General features: G+C 43.5%; 1 protein-coding gene across 1 annotated transcript in view; it reads left to right on the top strand.

Moving 5' to 3' along the window:
* Positions 1-26,044, top strand: part of LOC105834198 (mucin-5AC) — a 45,081-nt gene extending 19,037 nt beyond the window's left edge. The window contains exons 2-3 of the mRNA XM_012676499.3: positions 11,031-11,136; positions 20,344-26,044. Of these exons, the coding sequence (XP_012531953.1) occupies positions 11,031-11,136; positions 20,344-22,886 (2,649 nt within the window). The 3' untranslated portion in view covers positions 22,887-26,044. The remainder of the gene's footprint in view (positions 1-11,030; positions 11,137-20,343) is intronic.
* The last annotated feature ends 242 nt before the right edge of the window (positions 26,045-26,286 follow it).

Here is a 26,286-nt window from a genome sequence, read left to right as displayed (position 1 = left end):
ACTCGCGCCGATGAATCCGGAGGGCCGCGCGCGCAAATTACACGAGAGGGGGAGGGGAGATTTATTCGGTTTTCTCCCGTGGGCGAGAGAGAGTATAATGTGACTTCCAGGTTATGGAATAAGCGCGCGAAATTGTTATTCGAAAATACAGAGAGAGAACACGGGGGGGGGCGATATATAAATGCCGCTAATAATACCGCAGTATCTATGCCGCGCGATAACAGTGATAAAGATGAGCTCTCCGTCGAAGTTCTCTCGTCCCGAAAGCGTGGAAAGCGGATATAGCGCGCGCGCGCGCGCGCATCGTGCGCGCTGCACACACATGATTCTCATGGTTCTCATATATAGTTTCCACACCGCGGCTCGCCTCCTCGGCGCATTATTTTCCAACCCCGCGAGGGAGCTATTATGTAAAACGCCTCGCGTATATACGGGCACCATAAAGCCGAGTGGCCTTAATTCAGAAACGTCGTGCATAATTAAAGCACACTCTTCCCACTGGTTTCGCCCCGGTGCATTAAGCCGACCCGGTGGCGCAGACCGCGGCTCGACTTTCCTTCCCGAACCCGAATCGATCGTAAATCATTCCTCCTCCGCGGGGATTTTCGTCGGAAACCATCACTTACGTCCGTTCGACTTTCGGTGGAATCGAACGGAAACGACGACGACGCGCCGAGAAAAACCTCGGTGCCCCCTCGCGCCTCTCTCTCTCTCTCTCTCTCCTTTTCTTTTTCTCTCTTTTCTTTCCTTATCGGCAGCTCTCGCCGTCGTATTTATCGACGCGTAATTAACGTACGAGCTTATCGCGGAAGTGACCGCGAGAGATACGCCCAATTTCGACGCGAGATTTAATACACCATCGGCGTACACGGGAGAGAAACGAGAATTGCGAGCTCTTGAGGCTCGAGACAGCTTGGCTTCACGTTTGGCGTTCTAAGTGCCAATTATCGAGCTCGTTGCGGTAAGAATGCGACGGATTTGTGCCATTACTTTCCCGCCGTTGCATACTCGATCCGTGATTCGACTCGAATTCGTTTCCGCCGCGTTCTCCTCTTCTACACACACACACACGCACACACATTCTCACGTGTTCCCGAGCCAAATTACGAATTTCGTGCTCTCGGATCGTATCTCTCGGCCAGCGAGATTTCGTTGGCAGACGCGCGGGGGAACGGATTGTCCGGAATACCGCGTTAAAATTGTGTGTACACATTGGACGATTCGCGCGTGCAAAATCTGACGATTTCGAAACCTGAATCTCGCGTTTGAAAATTAAACGTTTACCTGAAGTACTTCTCGTGAACAAAGATCGTTTTTTTTATTTTTTATTTTTTTTTATTTTTTTATTTTAATGCGAGACATCGTAAGGCAGAGCGATCGAATATTTTACGAAAGTAGAATCTCAAGAATTAAGAAATTAGCTAAGATCCCCTGTTTTAGGATATTATTTATGCTACATTTTATACACTTGTATAATTTTCAAGGACGCTCCGAATCATTTGATATTTAAATTTTACCTTACGGGAACTTAATTATTCAGAAATGTCACTGCCCGTAGAAGAATCTCTCCTACTCGTCTATCTGTCGAGAACAAGAACTCCCTTGTAAGAATAATTCTCTTTCTTTTAACCGGAAGATTAGAGAAGCGATTCACCACTTAGACAGTTGATTTTGTCTTCCGATTCTTCTTAGAGCGGCCGCAAGAAGCGCATTAGAAAGGAAGGCGGCATCGATCGAACGCAAACGTACGTCTCGGATGTAGAGAGCTGAGACAGATCCGTGGCTTTTAGATCAACATCTTTCTGTCGGCATTCTGCCGGCTCAATCTCGAGAGACGTATCGTCTCTCTTCCTCTCCTCTTTGCGCTCCTTATGACGGTCGCTCACGTTCGAAAGAAACGTGTTATGTGATGGCCCCGCGGAAAGCATGAAGATGTACGTTCGCATTCGTTTCGCACGCGGCGAGGCGAGGCGAGGCGAGGCGAGGCGAGGCGAGGCGAGGCGAGGCGAGGCGAGAGGTGTACGTAACCCCTTAAGGAAATTAGTCACGGTCGCGTTCGGCCGGGTCCGGTAAAGCGAGAAACTACCTGAACAGATCTCGTGAGCGGCCGACCGTCACACCTGAGCGCGCGCGGGCTCGTTGAACAGCTCGATAATTGCTTCCACGCACCTGAAATTAGTATAGTGGTCACCGGATCCAATCCGAATCGCCCGCCTGGTACTTCGTTCACACACGAAGCGCCTAACCCTCGTGCGCCCACCCCCATGCAACGTACCTACCGTGGTTCCCAAGGGAGCGGGGGATGTGTCTGGCGGGTGGTCTTGCCGCGCTCGGACTTACCGAATTTCTGTCCCATCGCAACTTTACCGCTTCTCCGGGACCCCAGCTGGGGTCCGCACCGAATATTCGATTCCTCTCAGGAAATACGATCCGGTTAATTGCACGACAACTCGTGCATAGGTCTCGCGGGGACAAGAACGAGCGTCGTTAACGTCTGTAAATTAATGACGAGCGATACGCGGTAACGATCGCGCGAATATACACACGCTATTTACGAATACATCAAGTTAAAACTTAATTAATCTGTAATTTTCTTCTGGGCTCACTTTTTTTTAGCTAAGGAGAGACAGAAAGTCAGATAAAATGAATATTAATCAGCGTCTATATGAGCGTAGCATGGAGATTAAAATGTTAAAATGGTAAGATACAAATTGTTACTATTGTTGCCATAATGAATTACCGTTGGAGAAGATATATCAAATAACGATTCTTGTCTTCATAAAAAAGAGACCCCGAGAAGAACGATCGAGAAAAAATGCTTTGTGTGATCGCGTCCGCCGTAATACTTTTCTAACGATGTAGACGATAATTATACATTGTGCACGCGCTTCTGTGAGAGAGGAAAGTAATATAAAAGAAAGAGAGAGAGAGAGAGAGAGAGAGAGAGAGAGAAAGAGTCCTTTTATGATTGCGCATCGCTCGGGACTTTTACCTGCGTCGACGACATAATATGCGGTTTACGTGTGCTGATTCCCATAACGATCTATGTCGGAAACACGCGTGATTCATTGGGTATTCATTTAATAACGAGCCAAGCGGCAGTTGCAATTAGCACATCGTGAAAGATTGAGCATTTAGTGAGTATTAATTGGCGCGAAAGTGTTCGCGGGGCTCCTTTACATCTGCAGGCGATATCTCTCGTATTTTTTTATACGAGTTTTTTTTTCCTTCAAAATTTACAGATCTTAGAATTTTACACAATACGCTATATTATTTCTTATATTATTGCTCTTATGAATATCGCCGTTTTTTTGTAACTACAAGGAAATTTATAAACATAAAATATTTGAATTTTAAATCAAATCTTTATATATTTGAGTAAAGTACATAAATATTTGAATTATATAAATTTAATCAAGTTGAAAAATTTATTCAAATTAACAACTTATTTTTCTCAGTGTATAATACGAAGCACTTGGTACACGTTGTCAATTACTTTATTTAAGCCGCGTTCTCTCTTCGGGATTAAGTTTGTTAATTACCGAAACATTTTCCTACTTTACTCACTCGTTTTCGATTCACCGGGTGGTGATAAGTTTAGTTCTCCGACGAGAAAGTACCAGAGCGCCGTCGAGATTCTTTCAGATGGAAAAGAGCGTATATAAGGTTTAGCAGAGTATTTGCATATTAGAGCATCGTCAGTAATGCCTAATTGACGGCTCTGCGACCTCGGTGGCCCACGTTATAGTTTCTCGAGGTCTTTTTAATCGATCTCTGCCACGAAGATTCTTCACGTCTCCACTTTTCCCCCCGCTTCTTTTCCCTTTGGCCGTTTTCTTTCCCTCTTTTGGGCGTTCTATTCACGCATAAATTAACCCCGAGCGAGCCGACGACTCGTAAAGCTGCTGAGAGGAACCGTATTTGGCGGATGCGGTGAAAAATGAGACGCCCGCAGACTGAATTTTCACACTGGCGTTCGCGATTTCGCAGGATGCGAGACATTATGGAATTTCGGAGCTGGAATTGTTCCATCCGTGCTTGAAATTCATTGCCGGACGAACTTTCCGTCGGCACTTAATAAGTTCAAAATGAAATTATGGCATTTCTTTAAAAAAAAAAAAAAAAAATTACCCTCCAAGTGGAGAGAGAGCAAAGTTCAAGTTTGTTTTTCGAGGAAAATAACCTGCTTGAGCTCAATAATTGCACGTAAAATGTCTGCTCGTCGATGAATTTAGTCGACCCGATTTAATTAAACAATCGTCGATTCTTTTAATTTTGCGGTGGCAGTCGGAGAATTGTATCAGATGAAATGTTTCAGCCGGACAAGTAAATTAAATTCCGTTTAATAGATATATTGAAGTGCGCGCGATCAAAGCCGAGCATCGTTTTTCGATAATTATGCTACGTGAGCGACAGTTCTCGCCGCAGTTTTATTTTTTAGTATATTTACCGGTCTTATCGCAGGGGTCGAAATGACTCGATTAATTAGCATCAATTGCACGATCGCTGGAAACCCGTATCTCAAGCGTGACTTTCTCTTCTCTCCTCCGGACTCTCGTCTACGATGAACAGGAAGACGTGATGCGTGAATGCGTTAATTATTAATTAACGATCCCTTGGAGATGCGGGCGGACCAGATGTGCGCACGGATCCGTATTCCAAGCGGATGTTTATTGCTTATTCACATAAATTCACGCATGTAATTAGCTGTACGCCTATTTGATTATACGAACATATATTTACAAAATGTATGTTTGCAACATATTTGTACACATGAGTATGAAAAATAAGCAGGATTATAGTATTTATGCATTAATCTTCACTTGATCAATGTTTTATTTAAATTTATTTATGGAAGATTACGGATAAACTCATTACTGACATAAAAAATTTCAGATTTATTTAATTGCAAAATAATATTCCATAACGACGCAGGACTAAAATAATTACAGAGATCAGTATATTTTATATTGTAACATATCTTATACTCTTTTAAGATATAACAAATTGCCGTTATATCCTGCTAACATTAATTTAGACATCTCTAGCTTTCGCGTATCAGAATTATTCCCTCCAATCTTTCGTCAAAATTTCTATTTCAAATTGTAATTTCCCTTCTCTAAGTGTACATCGTCTTTTATGATCTTCCGATATACATATATTCAGATAGATAAAATTGTCATAAAAGCGCTAATATCAAGACCTTTATCTATCTTTAAATTCTAACTTCTTCGCTTCTAAGTCAGGGAATTTCTTTGCGTTTTGTCGACATGATCGGGAAAGTCTAATATCATCGAGGCTATCGTGATCCTGATTCGATCTTCAAGGTCGGATGTCGCCGAGATATTAAAAGCGGCTTCGCACAAAGCGGTCCCCTTTGCCCATTCGCCCGAGTGTTTCGCCTCTCTCTTCGCCTTTTTCCCTCTTTCATCGTCTCGCTCTTTCTTTCTGAGAATCTCGTTCAAGAGAGGAGATCGGCGCCCGGAGCAGCGTCTACCGTTAGCACGTGTGTCTCGTTATGCCGCGATTCCACGTGCAAATACGACGAAAGCAACTTTCGGCAAGCTTCCGCCCTGCAAAGGGGCACGTAGCCCTTTGGTCGTGGTCCAGTTTCTTGTAGTCTTCGCTTGTAGTGACGTTTTAGCCCTTAATCGGAACAGAACAAACTTTTTGGAGCCCTAAAACTTCGATGTTGCATAATTCAGATTTAGATTGTTATCTTTAGACTTGAGGTGAATTTAATGAGCTGCATTTTGTATCATTTGGAATGAGTTACGTGTTATTTTAGTGAAGTACCTCATCAATTTGTGAATATAATGAAATTTAGGGCAGAGTTGCCGAATGCGTGTCGGTTGCCCAACACTTTATTTTATATTTTTATTTAATGTAAACATTATGACAAAAATATAAATTTAATGAGAAATGTGTAATATAAATAACAATTTTACAGGTGACATTTTTTTTGTTTTATGTACGTGCTAATAACATGTTTAAGAAAAAAAATCAAAAATCGATCTACAATTGATGTTGTCATTTTTCATAAATTTATTTTGATAAATTGATTCAGCTGATAATAATCATACTCTATAAAGTTTATTATAAATTATGGTAATAAATTGATATAAGTGACAATAGTGAAATGAATAATTGATATAAATAAAAATATGTCAATTACAAAAATTAATTCAAGCCATTTTTTAATTAATATTTTTTTTATTTTATAGTGTTATTTATTACTTATTAAATATGAAACTTTTTTAATAAAATATTAATGAACTAAATATTAATAATTTCTTATATTTTTCTTTATATTCTTATTTATTATTTTAATTTATAAGTTTGGTATTTTTAAAGGTATACGATGTATAATAAAAGAGCCACATATACGATTTAGGCAACTTAAAATTATACTTTTTGCAGCATGTTGTGAAGAAACTTGTAATAAACTAATTTGCTATTGATAAAAAATTAAATCGTTCTAGTAATAAATACCTGAAACGTTAAACTACAATTTTCAACGTTTATTTGGCACGTATAGTATAAATAGTATATATCATATAATGTATAAATTAATACTAAGTAAAAAGATAAAGTTAAAAAAAAGGTAAATGGTATACGCATTCGATAATTCTACCTTACAGTATAATAACTTTCACAATACAAGTCTCAGTGTGTTTCAATTATGCAACACAATTTTAGGCAGTTTTTGAGGCTTGCCATATTAGGTGATACCACTTGAGAGAACGCGTGCACAGCGTCAATGATTGGCGGAAATGATTCGCTGATGAGTCTCGAGAGCGAGTTGATTCATTTGCACCTGATGCGGGTGAAAGTATCAACGTCGATCACAATGATAACATTCACACGCTTCAGAATTTTAGCCATTCCGACGCATCAAAAATTGACAATATTGATTTAATGAGTCGATTAATGAGACTATTTGAATTTTTTTCCTCTTTTATTTTCTCACTCTCAGGTTTTTATTTCAATTTCATTGACTGATATAATTGAGATAAATTTATTTATATTATTTCGAGCTATTTGTTAAATAGGTATAGACAAATAGAATGAATTTGGGTATGATGGTTTTTTTATTTTTATTATTTTTTAATAGCGTTTAGTATGTGAAAGAAAGTCATATTATTTATTTAAAAATAGAAAAAGAAATAAAAGATATAATTACACATTACAATTTACATACGTTCGTTACGTGATATAATATTCATAACATTGTTATTTCGAATACATACGCACATAAATAACAGTAAATATCGATTATCTTTGAAAATAATTATGAGAACACGTTATTTAGCAATTATTGGAGAAATTATAGTCTAATTTACTCTATTCTATGAATAAAATTCTTTATTACGCTATCGTATAAATTCAATTAAATTTTTGAATTTTTCACCCTAAAATACATGTTCGAAATAAATTTGAATGGTGCTTTTAATTTATTTTAGTTTAATTATTAAGTTTCTTAATTTGAAATGACACTGAAAAATTGATGAGAACTATTTGAAGAGAATACGAGATATTTATATATATAAAAGCACTTTATAATTTTATGACTTTAAGATTTCTTTATGTCAAAGGTTTATGTCAAAGTTCTGAAGTGGATATTACTTAAATTCTGACGTCTTCTACCGGGGCTTTAAATTATTATCACATAACTAACTATTTTTTCACTCTATAACTTTATGATGGATAGGTTTGTTAATTTACGAAACTACTTTTGGAACTGCTATGAGGTCAGTTTTACTAATAAATTATTGTAATCGATGCTCCACACACGGCACAGCGTCGCGCTAAGACTACAGGACGTTATGTTTCACAGGATATCCTACTTTCCCCCGGTGCGAGTGCATTACCTCCTAGATTACGACAGGTCTTCGATGTCTCTGAGCTATAGATAGCCACTTATTAAAGCGTTAGTATGCGCACCTTTGCACGGATGTCATGTCGCGCTACACGCGTAAGGCCGTCGTCTTGTTCGACTTAAATACACGTGAAGAATATTTAAACTGTCACTTTACGCGTACGTAATATACGAAGCTCGTGCGTACGGCGTATACACAAGCGATACCGCGTACCGATTTCCTTTGTACGTGGTGAGGTCTAAGAAATTTAGATAAACGATCTCTCACCCATCTTTCTCTGCCACCGCCAATTGGAGTCGCGGGAGTCCTTTCTGCGTGTAAACGCGAATGTATAATTTTCGCGGTTAGTGACAGTGACCCAGCCGGCCGCTCGCGTCTGGCCCCGCTTCAAAGACTTTCTCGACGTGGCCGTTAACAGGTACGATCGAATTCCCGTCGATCGATGAACGCGCCGAGGCGTCTAGCCCCTGGGAGTTGTCCTCGATCTTGCACAAACATACGGCTGCGATCGTGCGAGCCATCATCACTTTTTAGCGCGCGTAAAGATAATACGTCGTTCGTTCCATGTAATTCTGTGCTCGAATGTACAATTCTAATTTAAAATGGAAACCGGAGGTTGGAGAGTCCGAATGTGACTCTCTCTCTCTCTCTCTCTCTCTCTCTCTCTCTCTCTGCAGAATTTTCGGAGAATTTGCGTGTACCTATAAAATATGCAGCTCCGATATTAAAATCGATACCGAATTTCCGAAGCATGTCGAGCAATCGCGTCTCCTTAATCAGATTTCGCTCGCCGGTAACTGCGTTATCAGTTTCCCTCTCGAAGTTCTCTCTCTCTCTCTCTCTCGGGGGATGTTCACCGATTTCGGGAAACGCGGGGATTTCGGCTGGGGAATTCGTGCCCACGCACTTTCGCGTTTTCGTGGCCGTGGGAACGCAATTTTGACGATTCTGTAGATTGGGGCAGATCACGACCCGTCGGAAATTGTCTCCCTCGCAGCCTCTCTCGCGGAACGGGAGCGGTTTGGGGGGAGACAGTTAACAACGGTCTTGACGCCTCACTTTGCAAGACATCGAGATTGCTTCTCTACGGTGTCGTAAAGGACACATTGGTACTCTCGCTCGTATATTTCTCGAATGGCCGGACGAAGTGCGCCGGTTTGCCGGAAAATGTAGTCATATCGAGTCGCTATTACACCTCCGTCTGGTTTTACGTTTCGTTAAAGTACCGTAAACTATACTATCCATAGTTACTCGCGTATTCATGACGCTCTTACGTATCGACGGGGTCATACAAATTATATTTAATCCATCCGACGGTACTCACGTCTACGTCGTTCACATATTAGCTGAATGTTTCTTTAGAGGCTTTCCTTATGCATTGAATAAATATTCAGTTTGAAGCAGCTTTCTTTGATCAAATGGAGATAATATTAGATGCTGATACACGGGGTCGGCAAAAAGTATCGAACCGGCAAAATATTTCAAAATCAAGGTACTCGAGAGAAAAATATTATACACAAAAGTTTGCCAGGAAGTTAGATTACGAGAAAATTAATTAATTAATTTTTCGAGAGTTTTACAAGGAGAATCTTATAAAGGTCATTGTTATTTTTTAGGGAATTACATGATTTTTTTAAATGTTTTCTCTAATTATTCTCTGATTGTTCTGCATGTAAAAGTAGAGTTATATTTTATGTACCTTATTCTGGCATATTTCAACATAAAATATTTCGATTGATTTTTCGATAATTTTTAATGGGGAGTAATTAATAAATAAAGAGTTAATATACATAACGTAAAAGAAAACATATAATTCCAATGTTTCGTTTTCAAGATATTTTATCAATCCAATACTTTTTGCTCATCCTGTAGGTTCTCTATGTAAAACATTTTATAATGTATTTTAGTATATATGTAATCACATGACAGCGCAATGGAACAAGAGAAGTTGTGAAAAGGATATAAGAACTTGACTGACAGTATGGATAATGCTTTTTGGCACACGCGGCCTCGGTGGACGATTTACGATGATGTGCAAAATGCTCGAAAGCTTTTAGAATCGTGAAGTACGTTAGATATTTATTTGAATATCTCCGCATATCCTTATATTTGAATATCTCCACATATCCTTATATACATAAGGATTATGTTACGTAAGGATTTTCGCTACGAATATGAGAAAAACGTCTTCGTGTATCTATCCATATATTATCGTTATCGAAAACAATAATCAACATATCTGGCTGGCTTTAATATGAAATTTCGGTCGTTACACTTTGCATACAATGTTAAACAGCAAATCGGTTATTCGTGATTACCGTAGAAACTAATATTTTATCCCATTATTGTCATGCCTAGCCGTAGGACAATATCGCGGGTTTTATTCCGCACCGTCGAGCAGATATTATTTCACGTGCGCGTGTTTACACGGTTTGTAATTAATGTCGAGCCCATCATCCTCGCCATTGATTGCACCGGCCAACTGCACTCTGGATACCCAATTAGACGAATTAATCACATTTCTGCAATCGCGTAGTCGCGTTGCAGCTTTTACACGGTGGGGCAACACGGTCATATCCCCCGTTTACCAACACGCGCGTACGCGCGTACCGATCGTGTTTTGCTTCGTTTCGTGGGCAAGGCAAAAAGTGTACCTCGATAAATAACGACGCGGGCTTTTTAATATCAAGCACATAAGATTTATTTGTCTCTCGAAATAAAAGTGTCACAGTCTCTTCTCCCGTCCCTCCCGTGTAAATCGACTTTCGCGTTCTGTTCGTTAAATCGATAGCCTCGAAATCAATTCGACAGATGGTAGGCAGCAATAGACTCCGCAATATATCCCTACAAACACACACACACACACACACACACACACACACACACACACACACACACACACACACTGTTCATTCTCTAGAAAAATAAATCGATGAAAAAATATAAAGTAAATATCACAAAATGAAATTTAAAAATCGTCGCAGGACAGCTTTCGCGATGTTTTTTTTTACGATTATCTCGCCCACAACGCAAATGATGATCGATATTTATATCTCGGTGTCTGATTCGAAGCGGTCGTTGAGCAGGGCAGAAGGCCGCGATTGATGCGATTATCCGGCGGTTAATTTAATTCGCTTCTCGCTGTTTCAGATGACGCCGAAGAGATTGACCGAGCTATCCAGGTGGCTGCTGCTGGCGGGGCTTTTATGCTGCTCGTCCTGCCAGAGCGTACCGTCCTCCTTCGAGAATAAAACCGGTAAGTTCCGACCGCCCACTGTCTTCCTATCCTAAACGTGACGTAACCGCTACGTGCCCTGCGAAATATTTCCCGTCGAACAAACGAGGGCTCGAGAGGAGGGCGAGTCCTCCCCGCGTTTACTATTGCAGGATCTCTCTTGTCGCACTGTCATTATTTTTGTACGATCCCGTGAAAAGTTTATTCGCGCCAATTCGACCCTCGATAAAAGATTTACAACACTCCGTGTTCCGACCAAATGTTAACATAAGGAAGAGCACTATGTGCCATACTTTAATATTTTGATAAAATACATATATGCATTACTGAAGCTCTAAACACGATGACAAATGTCGCGCGATTTTCATCGCAAAACGTGAACGGAGCTTTAATGAGCAGCATGATTGTCAAAGTGGCGATATTAAATCAGATGGACAAGTTTTAATTGTCAGGGAAAATGAGTAAAATTCACGAGGCAGTCATTAACGTGCAACGTAACATTTAACAGGCATGATAAAAGTCTAGCGTATTAATTGTTTATAATTAATACGTGGTGTGATTTCCACGCTTCGGATTTCGATGCGCGATTCTCTCGCGCGACAAGTTTTATCTGCTGGATCATGTTTGAACTGCAAAAAGCGCTCTGCGGGTACTTCGATCGTCATACTGCGGAAGCTGCGGGAAAAAGGACCCGAGTTGGCACGTCGGAGTGCCGCGGCTCCGCGTCGCGACGTCGCGACGCTGCCGTCGCGTCCAACGGACTCCCGGTGGGAATCCGATTTCTTACTCTTTGAACTGGAAATTGGATTTTGCAGAGCGGCCACCAGCGAATAGTAACTCGGCAAGATCAGTTAATTGAAGGTACACCTTGTCATGTCCGGGTTAGTTGGCCTTACTTTGCTCTTTTTGAAAGAATAGTATAGATTATGCCTATTGTCCGGATGGAAATAACTATATAGTCGTGCTCCGTAGTTATTTCCATTCGGACGAGACAAGTGGCATAATTAGGATCGAACTTCACCGGTAAATTCGTTCGATCTAACAATTTTTGGACGGACGTGCTGGAAAATATTCGCCCGCGAACGAATATTTTTCAGCTTAAGGCAGCATAAACACCCTTATTTTTCCAAGTTCTTCGTGACAATGATCGCTCCTTGTTCCGTCACCATCCATTCTTGACGCATTGCGGTAAAATCAAGGAAATAAACACGAGGAAATGTAACACAAATCGATGAGTACATGTCGCGATCTGATGGAAAAAGAAAGTTCGTCTAACTTGCCCGCTTGTAAACTCGATTAGTGAATTTACTCAATAATAACCAGGCATGAAGCGACTTCCTGCGATTAATGAAATAAGGCATATCGATTTGGCACATCCGGCCACTTTCGCTTCCGTACGTTACTATTAATCTTAGCGTAAATCTTGATCGGAATTAGCTGCGCGTCATGCATACGCGTTGCATACGCGTGTCGTCTCCACGCACGTATCAGTGGGGCGGGTCAGTGGGTCATTCTACTCGGCGCTAAAAGACACATGCACGCGCACAGCTGGATGATGATCTTCGATTAATTCGCGTGTTTGCAACTTCCATATTGACAATTGAATAATTTTCGTCCGGTGATTAATGTGACGCGTTTGTAATAAAAGCGAGTGAATAGGATTATTGATCGAGTCCTACGCATAGGTTATTAAGCAAATCTAATTTTCTTACGTTGAAAAACGAAGAAAATTTATATGAACATACTCTGAAGTAAAACTCGTTTAAATAAATTAACCCAAATTATATAAAGTTGTAGTCTTCGAGCAAAAATAAAATCCTTCCGCACAACTTTTACATAGGTCTCGACTAACGAGCAAGTGATTGGCGACATCACGCAGAGAGATCGGATTTATTAAATCTGAACTTAAAAAAAAAAAAATCTTATTTCGCTCGGAATTATACCTTATTCTGCGCAAATCATTTTAGCAGTTTTAATTTGTGAACTTATTTGCATAATAAAACGGAATAATTGAATTGCCCGGGCTCGCGGAGAAGAAAGGCGACGTCAAATTGCAATCGCCGGAAATTTTCGTGCGCGACGCCCGTGAATTATAATTTTTAATTCGCGCCGCGTCGAGCTATCGCGCCGGAAAACGGCGTCCTAGGCGGACGTTCTCGCCGTCCCTCGCCGTGTGTTGTTCTACTTTCAAACAACGACGTCTCTGACACAAAAGAGTACGAGAAAATAAGCGCGGCGCGCACGCGCTCGCGCTTTTATCGCGCGCGCTCACAATAGCCAACTTTGCATTTAACGTCCCTCTTAACCTTTGCACTCCCCCGTCGAATGCGGCTACGCGGAGTAACTCGTCGACCCCAGCATCCTCCTTCGCACGTCGCGAGACCCGCTGACCCGCGAGAAAAATCCGCGAGGGGACATGATTAATTCCTCGACGCCTTCTTGCCCGTGTGAACGTATAAACGTTCGCGTTTATTACTCGCACAATCGACACCCGGTCGATTCGCCGCGCGATGTATATTTCGCTCGAAGTATGGAAATATTTTGGGGATTTTTGAAAAATTAGATAAAACATGAAAGCACAGGGGACGAACGGCATTGATAACGAGGTAGAAAATCGCGCAAATGTCGCGCGAATGTTATGCTAATTGGCCCGTTGGAAAAAAAAAGAACCGATGAAAAACTGTACGATTTAATTCTCATAAGAGGAGAGAGTGACGAGCTCGAGTTCCCGCCTTCATCAATATATAAATGCAGCGAAATCGTTGACTTTTAAATTTCCGATGGATGTTTCTATCGTCGTATTTTTGTGCTAAAAGCTTTTTTCGATAATACCGCAACCGAAGGCAGATCGGCCGGAAGTGACGTAAATTAGCGCGAAATCGGAGGAGGGTAACGTACCGTCGAATATGCGAAATCCGGGGTGGGCACGCGTCGGTGAGACGGGGAAATTAAAAGGGAGAAGATACGACCGCGCATTTCATACGCTCGATTTCATTCGGCATTGCGCCTATTTCCACGGCGACAAAAGCGCGCGGCACGGGAATGCGGGAATATGTGTCGCATATAAGCGTAATACGTACAAACGAGCGGGAAAATAATCCCACGGGCAACGGCGACGTAAACGCACACATGCAAAAATATAATAACGCTTTCGGTGGCTTTATGCATTTGCATCGCAGCTATGTTATGCTTCTCACGCTTTGTTCGGGTTACGGAGAGATATTTTACTACGCTCCCCTTTTTTCGCATTGTGTTTGGACGTTGCGAGATTACATGCAGTTACGTATAAACATAGGAATTTGTTAACAATAAAACAATAAATTGCATATCTGTTTTTCTTGAATCATAGTTAAGTGAATTTTGTCACGTGAATGTATCACTGTTACCGAGTCGTATATTTATAAGTGATACAATGTAATATATGTATACGCAGCCTGTCAATCACTCATCAAGTTTGAGACTTTGCTAGGAAAAAAATGGAAATAGATTTAGTAGAAACATTTATTTAAAAGGTGTAAACAAATATTATTTGAAATAAGTAATTTTTTGTATAATACATATAAATAATGTGGTTAGGAGCTCACGGGCAGAAGAAGCAAATTGGCAATGCGTTTCTTATCTATACCAAAAGAAATAATGAAAAAGTTATTGCAAATTATCTCATTAGTAACATAAATACTATTTTAAAGGTATTAATCAAATTAATTAAGTGTTCCTAAAAAAAAGAGAAAAGTCTGATTTCAGAGGAGGCGAGTAAATTTCCGAGTGTTTAAAAATGTCTTTTAATTAACGTTCTTCAAGCTTGAAAGTAAATAAATCTTACTTCGAGTAAATGTAAATACTATTTACTTCTTTATGTTTTATTATATTTTAACTACTTTCCTCAGCACTGCGTGGATGTATGTATTTGCTTAAAAGTATTAACACGAGCTTATACTCGAGACTCTAAGTTTTGTTCTCGGTTTATCGATCGCATTACCATGTGCTCGCGTCGTTACATTTGCATTACATCGTCGTTTTGCATCTCGCGCGAATCTCCCGATCGTTTGCATAATAGGAAGAAACAGCAGCCTCGTAACAATCGCCGCATTTTATCTCACCGGCTCGTATTCACGTCTGTCTCAATTGAAGCCGGGAGATACGGCCCGCGCGTTTCTTCAGTCCGCGCGCACGTCACTTCATTTTCAAACAATGACGCGTGAAGCCCGGCATAAAACTGCGAGGGGGAATAAACGCGTCGCTTTTAGCATCTGCATCCAGCGTCGCTGAACTTTTTCCTTTTGCGACCCGCCGCCGTCGCGCGCTCTCGCAAAAGCGAGCCTTTTTCCGCACAAAGTTACACCGAATGCCACCCTCCCCTTTGTGACCGTTGAGAATTTTAGGACGCGTGCTCTTTCGGTGATTAAAGATCTGAAAATTCCTTGATAAAGAACGCCGACCTGAACATCGTTCGATAAAAAAAAAAAAAAACGGGAACAAAGAAATACGGGTGCAAAAAAAGAAATGTCCACGTTCTGTGTTTCACGGCGTCCACGGCGATGCGCGTGCGTTTCCGGCGGAAGGGAACTCGCCACGGGTCCATTACCGCGCCGCGACTCGCAAGTCTCTTAACCTTAATGAATCTTTGCCCGGTTGTCAACCCGGCGGTGCATCTCTCTGAAAATAGCTGCAGCCGCGCTGCGCTTTGGAACATCGCGCGCTGCAAACCCCGAGGCGGATATCTTTCGCTTTTCAACAAAACGTCATATGCATACGACTCAAAGCGGGATATTGTTGAGGGATCGTTGCATAGGGGCGCTCTCGTATGAATTTTAAATATAAAGCTAGATTCCAGGCAAACAAACGCGAATGAAGGATTTGCTTCGCGAACACTGGCTATAGTCTTTCGCATTCATCGAAGCAAGTTGCTCGTTCTAGTTGCGTTTGATGGATTTGGATTAACGCAATGTCCACGCTTTAAGGTATCTTGAATTTTTTATATTTTAGAGGAAAGTGTTACCGAATGCATTTTTATTTATATTAATATATAAAGATATATATATTTTTTTGTTTATATTAATTATTAGTTTTACCATTATTACTTACAAGCCTTATGTTATTCTATTTTTATATTGTAATAAAATAGTGGTACAATACAGAAAAGTGATAGATTTTATAAAAATACTTAATGTTTTATAATATTCTACAATAAATTTTTTATGAAAATACAAATCTTTAAAATAAAATAAGTGAACGATTTCATAATTATCAGTTACATAAGCAAAAAAAAATTTTACACAAGTACTCAATTCATTTTTTATTTGTATTATACTTTCGTCACTAAATGTTTGCTTATATTGAGTAAAAATATAAAATATGATGAGATACGATTTAAGTGATTAGACGCAGCAATTTTCTGAACATTTGTAAGCATTTCCAGTATTAAAAACATAGATCTTATTTAAAAGTATGTTGACGTAAATGAACGAATCGAAGCGCGACGTTGAAGGAGAATTGCACCCGTGAAAATTTCGACCTTAAGAAAGGGGAATTTAATAGAAGAATTTGATTTAACATTCATATATTCATGTACCGGTGATGGGCCCCCGGATGAAATTTGCAATGGGCGAAGATTTTAAATCCCCGGACGTGCGCGCCCGATTTCGAGCTCTCCGCGCTTGAACGAAATCTCCTAGCGTATAATATTCCCCGAGAAATTACTTAGGCGTCACCTGTCCCCTCGTTTGAAATATGCTCGCGCAAAACTGCGGAGGTCGCAGATCCGACCGTGCATTATGCAGACAGGTAACACGAGAGACGAAGAGGCGGTGGACGCACGAGCCAGAAAAGCTCTGACCATCCCATGTCGTGCGCGTATATTCGCGACAAGGCATGACACGTGTATTTATGCGACATGACTGGGGAATACTGACGCCTGCCGGCTGCCGTGCAGCCGCGGGACATTCCGACACAGCTTCTCGCATTTTCGTCCTGACGACGTAATGCCCCGTCTGTATGTAACGTCGTAATGAGGCACCGGAAGGAAAATGACGGGCAGCGGATCTTCAGCGTGCGATTCAACGAATACGCTTCGCTTTCGAGATCGTTATTTTCACATTTCATATTTTTCTCTTTTCTCCTTAATTTTATTTCACTTTATTGTTGATTAGGCGGCATTAAGCGAAATGAAAATGTATTTCCGGAATCTCTCCGTATCCACCGCGCGTATTATAAATTTTTATAATTCCGTAAGCCTAAATTACATATTGTTTAACGTTAATTTTTACTCGTAAGCTCCGTCTCGCGTTATTAATTTTCTCGCTTGAATTCTTTCTGCCGTGCTTTAATCGCGGGATCCGGGAATTAAGGCGCGCTTGAAAATTCCTATTCCCATTTGAAATGTTGTCACGGGCGAACATCCGTCCGTCTCGATTACGACGGGTGAGATTTCTCTCGGCTCTCGGAGCTCTCCGGCACTCGAGATGTCAGCGGCACTTCCGTCAGCGCGCGGAGCCGCGTATATGGCGCATTATGCATCGCCGCACGCGCGCGCGCGCGCGCGCTGCATCTGTGGCCTCCTGCGCGAGCCGGGTTCCTTTAATGCCCCCAAGACCGACGTCTACCGGCATTTACGGCGCCGACGACGACCGTAGAGATAGAAACGTCGATTGCCTCGATAATGCCGGGAGAAAACGCGGTACTCTCGACCGGTCATTATCAGGACGTTTTCTCGCGAGCATATTGGGCGACGCGCGCGCGTGTGAACACATCCACCGCGCGTATTCCTCACGTGCCCACGCGCGCGCGGGTCTCGTCGCGTGAAATCTTACGCCGTACGCGAGCAACATCCGTGACGACACGCGGCGTTCGTGGCCAATTACGGTAACGTTACAAGTCGAGTCCCGACTGAGAATTAAATGAAAACCTTGTCATTATTCTCTTTACAGCTCGGCCCACTTGCGAATGCTAAAACCGCTTTACGTTCGTACGTGCTGGCGAGGTGCCTCCCCCCCTCCCCCCCTTTCTCTCTTTCTCTTTCTTGCTGTTGGAAAACTTAACGAAATTAATCGCCGACGGGGGAAGCTTTCCGCGAAGGTGCCTACCTTCCGGGGGCTTCCCGGGAATTACCCGTACCTAATTGCCGTGCTATTCTCATAAATCGCGGATCGTTGCCGCGCTTGACGAAACGGTCGTCGAGGATAGCAATCACGCTCGACGATAACCGATCGTTACAGGCGTACCGTACCGCGGCCGACCGATATCTGCCCCGGCTTAAGCGCTTAAGCGTGCGTCCGTCAACGCGCGTCCGTCGGTTTTCGAAGCGAGGCGAAGGCGCCCCATACCATACGTCACCCCTCGATGTTGAAAGGAGGCGCTCCTCCTCCTCCTCTTCCTCCTATTCCGCCTGATCCTCCTTCTCATCTCGATGAGACTTCGTTAAGGAACTCTCTTTCTTTACTTCGCGAAGCGAGGCCGGGCCTTCATCGTTTTCGCAGGGTCCGTGTGCCCGCTATGTCGCTGGAACTCCAGATACGACGCGACGTGAATTGCAACTTCGTAACAGGATTCTCCTGCTCGCCGTGACGTACAGAAAAGCGGATAAGTGTGTGTGTGTGTGTGTGTGTGTGTGTGTGTGTGTGTGTTCGCGCGCGAGGGGATGGGCTACTTAACTTTATCATCCTGGGTGGCTCCACGCATTCGCTCGCGCTCGGAAACAAAAGTGGCGTTGTCCGTCAAGCGGAAGATTTTCGCCGTATCGGGTGAGACGTTTATTCGGGAGCGCTTATTATTTTTATTAATTCCCCTCCTTCGCGTGAGTAAGTAAGAGCGGAACCACGTAGGGAACTTTTATTGAAGGTATTATTAAAGGTTTCCTCTCGGCTGTAATAATTTTATCTGTCCCAGGGTGTTTACTACTCCGGGAAAATACTTGGGAATTTTCAGAGAGTTAATTCTTCATTCTTGAAAATCGTGGATTTTTATTGGTGCTTAAGGAAATTTTTTGGAAACTTTGCTCTTAGAAATTTAAATTATATCCCTCCTTTGTCTAATAAAATTGTTTTATTGATCACTTTTTTCCTGATAATGCAAAATCGATTAGTAAACAAATGTGACTCGCGACTCGCGAGTTTTTATAACAAAATTAGTAACAACAGAAAAATTTAGAACACTACATTATAATTGACGTTCTGTGTTTCATCTTTCGAATTTTTTACTTACATCCGTGTATCGCGGAAAGAGAGTTATGTACCTATTACATTATACATTTTTAGTTCCCCTCTAAAAATACGAAAACTCTTTCAAGTAGCTTTTTTGTGTGGTTACGTGATTAAGAAATATTAAAGAGGATATAAATTTCATATAAATTTATTTCAATTTCACCTGGAGATTTAAATAAAATTCCTGGAAAATCTGAGAATTCTTGTACAAAGTTTAAGTAAACATCCTGTGTACGTAACATTAACTGAAGAGTTACTCAGAACACCTCGCAATATTTTTCCGCGTGACACACATTGCCGCTTTAACCTTCGACAATTTAATGTCGAAAGCTCCCAGGGAACAAGCAATTTGAGATAACGTAAGATTAAAGTCGTCATCTTCAAATTTTATTGTAGGTTCTCTCGGACTATCGCTGTATGACGAGAGGTTACAGAGATATCGAATGGCCCGCGACTTGTATACGACGTCGTCTAGCCTGACGATGATGTTAAACGAAAGTGCAGGCGGGTTGACGACGCTCGCTGCCGTGCGGTGTTGCATATTCTAGAAACGTATAAATTTATACGACACAACCATCCGCGCGCGCGCGCGTTTACCGTATCTCGTCGAGTCGGCCGCGGTTGTCCTCTCACTCGCGTGTGTGCACCTAGTGCCCCATAAATTTATGCAGCCTAGACGTTAGTAATGCCAGTAGGATAAATCAATCGGACAAGAGAGTACGCGTGTGTGTGTGTGAGAGAGAGAGAGAGAGAGAGAGAGAGAGAGAGAGAGAGAGAGAGAGTGCGATGCAGCGCGACGCGAAAAGAGAAGGCTATAATAAAATTAAGAACAATTAATCACGACGACGGGGCTCATTACTCAAGGTATCAGGTTCTCGTTTATACGCGCCGGTTCAAGTATAATTGGCTACTCTCTCTCTATCTCTCCTCACGCGCGTCACCGTGAGACGAAGGTTTCCCGCCATTGACGGCGGGCCGAATCTCGCCGGGTTTAATCGGTCACGGCCACCCTCGAAATTTCTGTTCGCAGGTGGCCAGAATGACAGCCGGCCGCGGATATTCTCCCCCAGGATGGATTACGACGAGTGGACGCCGTTGGGACGCGGCGACCCCCTGAAGAACAATCCGACCTTCGACTACGTACCGCCGGTCCTCGACAGAGTACAGTACTGGTTGGACTCGCAGCAGCATACAACCGAGCCGTCGTCGAAGCGTGACATCCTCGTGCTGGGCGTGACCGCGAAGAAGACCAGCCCGAAAATACCCGAGCAGTTCCTCAAGTTCGTGGACGGTCCCAAGTTCACGCGGACCGGCGGTCAGGACTCGATCTCCTATAGGAACGACTTCACCGGCAGCGCCGGCGCCGAACCGCCCAAGATCGTGCGCACCACGAGTTTCCGGAACGGCTTGATTGACTACAGAAATCAGAACAGGCTGCAGTCGTTGCCAGCCAGTTATTATCCGAGCTCGTACTACAGTCAAAAGATAAAGCCGTACACCATGATGATGCCGCCGCCCATGATTCAGAAAGCCGAGACGTCCACCAGTTTCAACGTCGGCACGTCCAAGGATAAGCTGATCGGTTATCCGGACGCCTCGTCGGCCTTTAGCACGCAGACGGAGGAAGGTCCCGTCCTTCAGGACGTCCAGTACTACGGGACGCCCGCGAAAGACTTTGGACGTTACTCGCCCGCTCCCTCGTTGAGACCGTATTCTACTTCGAAAGTACCGCCGCCGAGCAAGATCGAGACCATCAAGAGCGTTTACGTACCGCCCGCGACGCAGAACACAAAATTTAGATATGAAGCGACCACCGCGCCGTCCGTGTCCTTTGAGAAGTCAAATCTGATATACCAATCGACGCAGACTCTGTCCGGCGGATGGCTGGGCAACAATGGGCCCACCTCGTCCTCCACGGTATTGCCGCTGAATGTCAATGTCACTTGGCAGGTTTCGGATTACTCCAGAGATCACTACGATCATCACGCCGCAGCCTCGTCCAATCACGAGGTCGTCGTCGGTCAGAATGCGAACATCATCGTGGACGCCAGTAAAAGCGAAAACGAGGAAGTGGTCATAGGCAAGAAGGAGATCAGCACCGAGGCAACGTCCTCGACGACGGAGAGCGTCGCACAAACCTCCACCGCCTCCACCACGACTGTAGATTCAATTGAGCAGGAAGAGGAAGAAGCTACGACAACCGACGCGCAGCCCTCGCAGAAGATGCACATCGTCGTCGCGAATTCGCCGTCCGACATCATGGATCTGGAGGCGCATAAAGCGAAGAAGGGCCCGGTCGCCGTGGTAATGCCGACGAATTACGTCGAGAAGAATTTCTCCGCGAGCTCTTCGGATTCACCGACGACGACGTACAACGCTTGGGAGAATCCCACCACGTCCGAGATGACGAAGATGACCTATCAGGCGTCGAAGTCCCATTCGCAGCCGATAAGGAACGCGATAACGAGTTCGCCGATTCTATCGGAGGATCATCCGTCCGCTTCCTCCGCGCCAAACAGAATTGTACCGCCCTCGCAGCTCCCACATCAGCCCCCGCAACCACCATCCGCCCCGGTGATGCCTCCCAGACACGTTGGCGGTTCCTCGCACGTGTACGTCCCACCGCAGACGGCCTCACAATCTATGATGCGCCCTCAGGCCAGACCCAACACCATGATGCACTACATCGGTAGCATGCGTCCCGGCTTCCGACCGTCCTCGCCCGTATCGATGTCGTCCCACATGTCGCCGCCTATGGCGCACATGCACGCGCCATCCATGAACAACATGATGGTGCCGTTGTCGAGCATGGAGCAGGCTCATCAGCGATTACCTCAACCGTTCCCCGTGACGTTCACCAATTCGCCGTCCCCGTCGACTTTCTTCAGCACGCAGATTCCTGGCTTCGACAAGCAGCCAATCGACCATCGGCAATCGTCCCGCGTACCCGCGACAACCGTGACCACCTCGCCGTCGTTCACCTCGACGATCTCGTCCACCATGGAGTACACGTCCACCATGGACACCACGGATCCTCATGAGAGCACGAAACCCGATCAGCCACCTTTGATAAAGATCCTCAATGCCGAGGAGATCCCGAAGACGAAGACGACACCTACGCCATCGTCGACAGGCCCACCGCGAACCACAACCGTGCCGAGTCTAACCACCGACCCGATTTTCTCCCATTACAAGCAACCGGTGAAACCGATTCGCGGCCCGATGTATCTGATTATTCAGGGCCACTCGAAGGTGAAGACTTACAAACCCACGGTGAACAAGCACAGCGTGCCCGTGGAGAACAATGAGATCGTGGAGAGCGCGACCGAACGGCAGCTGTCCAAGCTGGAACAACTGATTCGGGAAAATACAAAGAACGGCCCCGTCGACCTGGCCGCTGAGAAGAGAAAGCTGGAGGAGAAGGCGCGCGCCGAGAAGCACGTATCCTTGCGCCAGGAGAGCCTCATGAGTCTGGTCGAGAGCGGCTTGAGCGGCTTTACCGTGTCACCGTCGACGGTAGCGGAGGACGAGCGTCGCGCGTCCAACTCGGTTACAAGCATCGAGATCAATTAAGGATCTGGTTGTTTGCGACAGCTCTTTCCCTCGTAGGAGGAAGCAAGCTCGACAGCCGGATGCTGGCGGCTGAGAGCACCCCGCAAGGGAGTGTCCTCGTTGCGCGTTGGCGAAAGGGTAGCGCCGCCGTTCTCAGTAGGGATGCAATTTTATTAGGGGCGAGATCGATTTATTCGTTGCTTATACGCATTACGGGGTTCGTACCGTAAGTCGTTGGGTGAAAATCGATGGCCGAATGTCGTCGGACGCGCATGAGATGGGAACTCGAAAGGTTTCGATGGCTCGACGCCCTCGCGGTGTTCCCTTTCAGTATAGGAGCTACCTGGGAGACACGTATAACTACAGCAACGCTGACAAACGAGGTGTCGAGAATTTAAGTTATTTATTTTATTTGTCGTTCCGTGATATATTGAGTGCCTCTATATATTCTTTAATGTCGGACATTTCTGAAACGAATTTAAGTAATATTTATAGATTTGCAGGTAACGATTGAGTTATGATACACAGGTCTACGGTAAACGGACACGCGAATGTGCGTTTAATCGTGCTTTATTTATTCGAATCATCGATCGGAATAATTCGATGCTTGGTCATGTCCATTACTAATTGTAATTATTACAATTGTTATATTTTAATGCATACGTCATGTTCATGGATAATTTAATATTTTCACATTTTAATTATACATTTATACAGTATAATTTAATTTATTATTTATTTTGTTTAACATGTATACGTAGGTTGTTCCCTTTGTTTTATTTCATTTAACGCGTGTTGTAATTAAGTCCTGCTTTACAACGAACGTTACAGTTACACCTCGATTATGCAATTGTAATTCGATTAGCATTAGCAGACCTGTAATCCGAAGCAATTAGCGACGTATAATTAATTAGCGTCTTCCCTTTTACTTTCGCATCAATGACTCACCGTCGCGCGAGCTACACGGGATAATCGCGAATTCATGCACGCCTCGCGTGCCGAGATTTTTCGAATAATCTACACGAGGGGAAAGACCACTTTCAGATTTCCCACAAAATCACCGAGCAATTTGCGCGAGGCGCAAACTCTCGGCTCCAGAGTTTCTCGTAGTCATTGCGTGCATGGTAAAAATGCGGTTCTACAAGTCCGCGTTCGTCGTCCGCTTCAATGTTCATTTTCGTTTGCGTCTTCGAGATCGACGAATGTCACTCGCGGTGATAAGGAAAATCTCGCTGTCACCAGATAACCAGAGGCTCAACCAGGCAGTTCTCTCCATGTCCTGCCACGCTTTCATCCACGATGAAAAAAAAAGCGCGCCAATTTCATATGTGCCAGTATACATAATTACATATAAAAATAAAGAAAAAGTGTAATTATATACATATAATATTAACATATTACACTATTTAATATTATATTATATATACACATACACATACACACACACGCATGCATATATACACACGTGCAGACGCACACGTTTTACACATCTGTGCGGAATAAGCGATCGTTCGAGGATTCCGATCGCGCATTCGACCCGCTTGCGTCCTCGACGACAGTTATCGCGATCGCGAATGCGGCGAGTGTACGAATTGGAATTCGCGTTTCACTCGCTGTTTTATGGCGTCACTCGATTCGCGTGCGCGCTTTCTTCCGCAATCTAAATATCGAGCGAACTCGTTTTACGATTATCGCGGTGCGATATCATTGCGGAACGCTGCTGCGTGGCTATCAATGAGGGCGTAAAACCCGCGTCTCAGATCGAGACTCCTGGACCGGTCTACGCGGCTTAATTGCGCCGGTGGAGCTCGCGATCGCGTGCGCTATATGCACACAATAATATTATTTATCGTACAGTGTAGTCGAACGAAAGAAATGCCGGGATGTCGAAGAGGTAGCGGTGCTCTTGGAAATTCCTTGGAAGACTTGGCTTCCTCTCGTCGCAATTTTGTAACGTCTGACGCGATACAATCGCGGTTTCTAAAAGCATTATCTCTGAAATTTGATAAAACATCGCTGAAGGTTTAGCTACGTAAAAATAACACATCGCCAACCGTCTCGAAATTGGAGCAGATACTTTATCTATCTCTCGCGGGAGAAAGCTCGCAGCTTCCAAGACATCTTGCACGCGTATGACGTACGATGTAATTTATATAGATTCGTGAATGTTAAGAATAGGTTTCTCCTTAGTATCATATTTATTGCGCTAGAGATACAGAAATCGAAGGTGGAAAGTCTCAAAATCGCCGTAATCAATCGCTCGAACACACATTCGACCCCGTCTCTTACGCGCTTTAGGTTGACGCTTAAATATCAGCATCGGGACTTCCCGTCCTCAATTCCGTTTGTTCTACCACGGTCCACTTATTTATCGCGCACAAACACCGCGCCGCCCGATAGAATTCACCTATATTTGTCGCAGACAGCTGCCGGGATCGTCCGGCAGCAGAATTTCTCGATTCTCGTCGCGATTCTCACACAGATATCATCGTCCCCTTTCCGCACGGCTAAAATCTCTCTCTCTCTCTCTGCTCGCCCTCCAAGGCAAATTCCCCGTCGAACAATGAATTACGCGAAGCGTAAAAATATCGTACGGTGTAAAACGAGAACGACCGACTTCTCTCCGCTTTATTTTTTTCCCGTGTCTACGCCCTTCGATTCCGAGGTTTCCGCACAACGTTTCCGTACACAAAACACCCGATACACTTTATACCTTTAGGCGCTACGACGTGAAACTTACATTAACACTAGTCTTACACCCTACCAGTTACCAAACATATCGCGTACGTACTAACAGCTCCCAGATACTATATCACGACCCGACTCCCCTTGCTCGTAGCGATCGTAATTAGGCGTAGTCGAAGTTTACGCGCACTCACACGCAATATATATAATATACTCACGCACATACACATGATATATTATAGGTATACGCATATATATATATATTACACGTATACGGTGTATTTTATTTCTATAAAGATAAATTGTATGTATATTTGATGGCGATGTGAGCGCGACCACGCGACATCGCGATCACCCTTACGCATTCGGCGTTACGTTCGCACGCTCGGGCACGGCGTGCATTAAGTTTACGTACGTATATAAATTGTACCTGACGGTCACGCACGCGTTCTGTTGATTCTTCTGTTTTATTAATAAAGCATCTTATTATCGATTCAAGCTTTCCTCCGATCCGCTGTGTATCCCCTACGTTCCATCTTTCTTCTATTGAGGCTCAAGTCTCCCTGGTGAAAAGTTGTTTTTATAAAAATTTTATGTAAATATGTATAAAATATGTCCATGTGTCCATATATGTTTATACTTGTTGCTCTTTTTCTGTTTGACATAAGATAAATATAATTAGCACCAAGATCTAGCTGTCGACCGCATGGAACTTTCTATTTCATTGATGTGTTTA

Source organism: Monomorium pharaonis, chromosome 8 (genome assembly GCF_013373865.1).
Source record: "Monomorium pharaonis isolate MP-MQ-018 chromosome 8, ASM1337386v2, whole genome shotgun sequence".
NCBI lineage: Eukaryota > Metazoa > Arthropoda > Insecta > Hymenoptera > Formicidae > Monomorium > Monomorium pharaonis.
This window is presented reverse-complemented; position numbering and strand designations above follow the sequence as displayed.